This window comes from Nicotiana attenuata, chromosome 2, assembly GCF_001879085.1.
Source record: "Nicotiana attenuata strain UT chromosome 2, NIATTr2, whole genome shotgun sequence".
In the NCBI taxonomy this organism is placed as follows: domain Eukaryota; kingdom Viridiplantae; phylum Streptophyta; class Magnoliopsida; order Solanales; family Solanaceae; genus Nicotiana; species Nicotiana attenuata.
Window position 1 is genome coordinate 10,675,604 of NC_031990.1, and position 6,222 is coordinate 10,681,825.

A 6,222-nucleotide genomic window follows, 5' to 3' on the forward strand; every position below is an offset into this window, starting at 1 on the left:
GAAATTGGCAGCTAAACCGGTGAAATCGACGGCAGAATCAATAAAATTGAAACGGTGAAATTGATGGCTTAAGCAGTGAATCGACAACTAAAATTAGTGATTTAAACTGATCTTTGTCCAATACACACACATGCACGCCTAAAATCAATGAAATCAATGGCTAAATCAGCAAAATCAAAACCTAAATCATTGAAATTCACAGCTAAAATCAGTGATTTATAGTGATATCCATCCAATACACACACATGCACGCCTTAAATCGGTGAAATCAATGGCATTTTGAAAGGAATTACACGAACGACTTGAAACCGGATTATCAGAAAAAGTCTATCGTCTCAAACACATTACCTTAAACGACTGGAAATCTGATCTCCTTACATAAAAGCTATGGCAAAATGTTTATTTATTTAGACCTTAAACGATTTGGGGGAATAAAATTGATACATATTTATCTAGGGCTTTAGAGAGAAAGAGAAAGAAGGTGTAAAGAGAAGGTCTGTGGTTTAGAAAGATAGAGACCGTCTGTTTTGATGGCGTTTAATAATTTTAATAAAGTTCTTAATATTAATCATTAGTGGCGGTTTTGAACCGCTGTAATTGTAAAAAAAATGGCATTTTAACATACGCACTAATGGCGTTTGGAACGCTGCAATATTATGGTATATATTGCAGCAGTTTTGATGAACCGCTGTTATTTAACCGCCACAATAATTTCTGTTTTTCGTAGTGTGTACCAGACAAAATTGAAGTTGTCTTGGTGAAATCCAAGAAAATATTGTAGTTATCATAAACCCCAACCTTGATCGAGCCTTTAATAGAAATATTCGTTCTTTCAAATTTGACCTAATTCGATCGATTTGGGGCCTAGGTTTGACTAATCTTTCCACTATCACGAGCCTACACTCAGCTGCCGTAATACCGTAGTAATCCGATGACTTGAAGAAGACCGCCGACATTCCATTGTGTGTGGTGTGTGTTGCACCGACAGATTCTCTTTCATGTTGATTTGGGGATGTTGGGAATTGTTTGTAAGTGGAAACCTTATTCACATAAGACAACTTTCTATCCGTAGATTCAGTTCTCCGTTTAATTGGGGGATTGAGATTGGATTGGCCATCTAGACGCACAGGAGGGATGTCGTCCGGTGGATCCATGAGCAAGGAGCGTGAAGGCACTCGCTTATGAAAGAGCCGTTAGAGAGCCGTTTCTAGAGAGAATTTTTTCGTGTCCTAGTTTTCATTTATTTAGTTGTTGCTTTCTCAAAGATAGCATATATATAGTTTTTAGGCTATTCAACTTTTATGACAGTGATTAATATAGGCTCGTGTTCTTTATCCCTGCTAGCAATTTCATTAATAGTTTGTAGTTTGTCATTAAAAATTGGAGAAATATATAATATCTTTAAATAGGTTTATTATGACTTAAATATGGTTTCGAATTAGATGAACTTGGAATTGCGTAAAAATGAGAAATATTTCCAAGTCTTCTACCCACATGGAATTTTTTCTAGAGTATCGACTTGCAGGCGCAGGAACAATACAGAATCATAAAATACAAAAAAGCACAAATGATCTTCGACATCTCAAAAATATTGAAGTCGCTCTTATTTGTTAATTATTCACTTCTCTATCTAATTACATCTTCAAAAAAAAAAAAAGGAAAGAAAAACATGAAGAAAGAGAACTAAGAGGGGAGGGGGTTTGAGCAAAAAGCATACTATACATCTTTTTTTTTTTTTTCGCTAACAAATTGCGTGTCATCAATCCATGCCAAAATCTTTTTCTTTAATTTACACATCTATTTGCTTTCTCACAGCAATAGGAATTCTAACAAAATGCTTGCCACCACTCCACGCCAAACTTCCAAAGGTAAATTTAGTACTACTTTGGTGAGTAGATGTGATTTTGACCTCAAAAGAAATCTTCTTTGTCATTGCGTTAAACTTCAAGACACGTGGACTTACTTTAATAGCAGTATTTCTCGGAGGTTTAACCAATACTTTGTATATGGAGTTGACATTTCCAACATTTGTAACAGTTCTCTTGACAGTAACTGAGTTCTTGAGGTTTGGAATAGATATTGAAGGGAGATTCAAATCCAACCTAGAGGGGATTTTTTTCGGACATACAATGCCTCCTGCTGCAGTTGAATTTTTGCTAGACGATAAATATTAGTTGCATTATAAACCATCTCATTACTATAACCTAAGCTACAAAGATAATTCAAATAATCATCTTTATCCATGTCATAGACTAAGCCAGGATCCGTCGCTCCATTTGGATTACAAATTCCACCTCCGAAATCAAATGGATCAGCTAGTTTGTCTCCTGCTCCTTCTGAAAAGATTTCAGTTGTATATGTGTCCTCGTTCCATGCTACACGTACATTTAAAATATTTGTTATTAGATCTGACGTTGCCAAAAGATAAAAAAGCTACTTGAACTATATATCGTTTTTATTGGTCTTACTGTACGTTTATGCCAAAAAGTTCCAAAGTAGAATTACTTTATTTTGTTTACATAAATGTAGTATCAAAAGTCAAAATAAAGATTATCTTAGTACAAAATTGAGATTTCGATAAATAGATATTGGGATTTTTTTTACACTATTACTGTATGTAATGTAAACCCATATGAAAAGATGTGAAAGGAAGGAAAGACTATTCATTTCAAAGTTTAACTTATGTGCGCTGACGGTATAAATTTATTTTTGCATTATTAAATTTAAAGTAATCTATAACAATAGATAATTATTTATAATAAGCGTAATTTGATAACCTAGAAAACTTAGTAAACAACATGTTGTAAATAGGTTAAATACACTAATCGTGCAAAAATAACGCATCTACGTTACACTATTTTCTCAATGAAACAATATAAGATATGAGTTTAGGTTATATATAATAATAGTGTATAAATTTTTTTCACAATGGTTAACTCTTCATACTTGATAGTTTAATATGATAACTTATAATTATAACAAGTTGAAGTGCATATATAGTATAAATATTATCTACTTAAATCAATAAGATATTACCAGTAGTCACAAGTGCGGATTTGATAGCTGCAGGAGACCAATTAGGATGTGCAGCTTTGAGGAGTGCCACAATTCCTGAGACATGAGGGGCTGCCATAGATGTTCCTGACTCAAGTTTGAATCCATTGTCTCCAGAGCGAGGAATAAATGTTGCGAGTATATTTACACCAGGAGCAGCAACATCGGGCTACAACAATATTCGGTAAATTAAACTAATAAATAGGAAATAATTAAAGAAAACAATTCAACATAGAAATGGTTATATTAAGACTTAAGAGACCCTTGTTGACGTATATTCTTTGAGAGCAGTTTTCATGTCAAAATAATGTATATTTATATATTTACCTTCAGAATTTCTGGGGTAAAGGAATTTGGGCCTCTTGATGAGAACTTAGGCACCTTTAGGACTGTCTTCTTACCCTCAAGAACTTCAGATCGGCCCAATTTAATCATAGGATCTTGATTACTGTTGCAAACAGAAAAAGTCAATGCACTGATATATACAACTAAAGGTGCTTAGACATGATATACAAGTCATTTACTAATTTCTTTTCTAAAGAATATTTTATGTAATGCTTATTTTAGGGACCCGAGAAGTCATATAAAGATCGATAAAAAACAGGAAGAAGAGAAAAAAGAAGGAGAAGGAGAAATATTATATGCATACTTGGATTTACAATTTATAAAATAATCAACAATTTGGTTTCCTTGCTCGAAATCGATGGCAATAAATGGTATAGGGACACCAACAATTTGATTGAAGTCTTCGATTCCATCAAGAGGGGGCATAGCATAAATAAAAGCCGAAACTCCTGTATTATTTAGTGCTATCAGGTATCCAACAATATCCGGTTTGGTTTCCGAGAAAAGCATGACAACTTTTCCTTTCACTTCATTGGCAATAGACATGACGTCTTTAGGACTGCAAATGGAAAATGAAATTGTTAACAAAATTAAATAATTAAAAGGTAATGGTAAGGGCTTGGTAACTTGTAATCTGTATTATTGGATGATAAAATATACATTTCACTTACTTTGTTATACAGCCAGGAAAGACCAAAGGAGCAAAGTCACTTCTTCCCTTCCCTTTAATAAGTCCTTGACCCTACAACCACTCAAATTGTTTAAAAGTCCATACTAGTAAGTACAAGAAAAAATTTAAAAAGTAATCAGCAATTTAGTGATAAAAGTTTTAACTAATGACAATAACAATAACTATTATGCGTCTATCTCAACCGAGATAGAGTAGGTTATATGAGTTCTTGTTATTCATGATGCAACAAAACAACAACAACAACAAAACTCGGCCCAAGGACAATATCATATAAAAAAATATTTCACTCGCATATTATAGAAGTTCTCTGCCTATATTTTATGCTAGCATATAAATCTCTAGCACATACACACACAATATACCTGTATATATGATTAAAGCTTAATCTCAACTTATTACAATTGATGTGGCTTATATAGATAGTTTTCTTCTTTTGTGCTCTATTTCACGCTAAGTTTGAATTGATTCCAAAAGTTATAGGCTCCCATTTTAACTGTTACACTAAAAATGATACTCTCTCCGTTTCATATTAGATGAGGTACTTTCCTTTTTAGTTAGTTCCAAAACAAATGACACATTTCTAAATTTGGAAATAATTCAACTTTAAACTCTTCATTTTACCCTTTTTACCCTTAATGAGAAGCTTTTATAGCCACACAAATGGCATGACCCCACAAACCTTTTACCCCTTAAGCTTTTAAGACCATAACTTTCAAAAGTCTTCTGGTTTTTTTTTTTTTTTTAAACTTTGTGCCGAGTCAAACTACCTCAAATAATATGAAACGGAGGGAGTAAAAGTTTTAACATAACAGAAAAGCCTTACTAGTATTGTCTTGTTGTTGCCAAGTGTTAAAGGAGTAACAATTTGTTTATCGTCGTTGCTAGCAGCAACCGTTATAAGCCATGGAGAACTATTGACGATTGTGTTTGAGTTAGGTCCACTATTTCCTGCACCAGCAACAAAAGGTATGCCATGGGATACTGCATGAAAAGATCCTATGCCCAATATACTTTCGGCATGAACTTCAGCTAAGGTTAAAGGACCACCAGCAAGAGATGCTGATAATATATCAACCCCGTCTCTTATGGCATCATCAATAGCAGAAAGAATATCAGCACCACTAGAAAATGGCACACCTTTCGCGTCTTTCCAGGATACCTGTTAAAAACATAAGTAATATTATTAAAAAAGTAAAACAAAAGTATTTTCTTCTTGTTAGTATTTAAGCTTTTAGCTGTAATGGTCACACGCTTCAAACAGTACCTTATAAATAGCTAATCGTGCAAGTGGTGCTCCTCCTCGTGTTGTCCCCATGTTAAGGCCATAGTATTCAAGATGGTTAACATAAGAACCAGCAGCTGTGTAGGCAACATGTGTACCATGTCCAGTGTTATCTAATGATGATAAATTATATAATTGCCTGACCATTGTCTCGTTTAGTTTCCTTTCTTCCATCAATCCCTTTATGTACCAACGAGCTCCAATGATCTTTCTGTTACAATGTTTTGTGGCATCGAAGTTTCCTTCAGATATGCATTTACCTTTCCATCGAGATGGAATCGGACCTAGTCCCTCATCGTTAAATGCTTCCGAATCTCCCCATATACCTACAAAGAGTTGGATCTTTTTAGAGTTAAAGTACTCCCCATATCCCTCATGGTCATTTTACATGAACAAATTAAAGAATATTCGATAAAATCAGAAGAAAGCTAACTATTCAAATCACTCGTGCATTATTCGGAAGATTGTGCATAGTAGAACTCTCTCTCCACGAAAATTAAGTTTCAAATATATTCTTGTCAATTTGTAAAAAAGTTTATATAAAATTCAAGAATATCCAAATTACCTTAGCCTCGGCATCGTCCGCTTTTGCGGTTATTTGACAAAGACAAGTGAATATTAACAAGAAAAATAAAAGAACAAGAGAAGAAGTTGGATTATTCATCTTTTTTGAGTCGAAAAACAATTCGTGGCTCATAATTTAAGTGTAAATATTAGCCATTCACTCGAATACGAGTAGATTAATGATGCTACTTTTACTCTTTAAAAATGGTATAATATTTTTCAATTTTTTAGAACGAATACTTTCTATTTTTTACGAGTGATAAGGCCAAGTGTTCCACTTGTTAAA

At 33.6% G+C, this 6,222-nt stretch overlaps 1 protein-coding gene across 2 annotated transcripts; it reads right to left on the reverse strand.

Annotated features, from left to right (window-relative positions):
- On the reverse strand, window positions 1,605–5,964 carry LOC109222742 (subtilisin-like protease SBT3.10). 2 transcript variants are annotated; one of them, XM_019387063.1, is made up of 8 exons: window positions 5,938–5,964; window positions 5,355–5,698; window positions 4,914–5,249; window positions 4,071–4,141; window positions 3,704–3,958; window positions 3,382–3,502; window positions 3,037–3,223; window positions 1,605–2,375 (listed from the first exon to the last, which is right to left on the reverse strand). In XM_019387063.1, the coding sequence occupies exons 2-8, from the start codon at window positions 5,544–5,546 to the stop codon at window positions 2,092–2,094; spliced, it is 1,446 nt and encodes a 481-aa protein (XP_019242608.1). In that variant the 5' UTR covers window positions 5,547–5,698; window positions 5,938–5,964; the 3' UTR covers window positions 1,605–2,091. The 2 variants fall into 2 exon arrangements, with proteins under 2 accessions (XP_019242608.1, XP_019242613.1); XM_019387068.1 differs by lacking the exon at window positions 5,938–5,964 and having other exon boundaries at window positions 5,355–5,784.

What these genes read in the sequence shown, in the direction of transcription:
- LOC109222742 (XM_019387063.1), bottom strand. Translation starts at nt 5,546, where the DNA reads ATGGAAGAAAGGAAACTAAACGAGACAATGGTCAGGCAATTATATAAT. An exon ending in TTTCCTGGCTGTATAACAAA is followed by an intron (nt 3,959 to 4,070) that starts GTAAGTGAAATG and finishes TTCCATTTGCAG; the next exon opens with TCCTAAAGACGTCATGTCTA. An exon ending in ATCCGCACTTGTGACTACTG is followed by an intron (nt 2,376 to 3,036) that starts GTAATATCTTAT and finishes ATGTACGTGTAG; the next exon opens with CATGGAACGAGGACACATAT.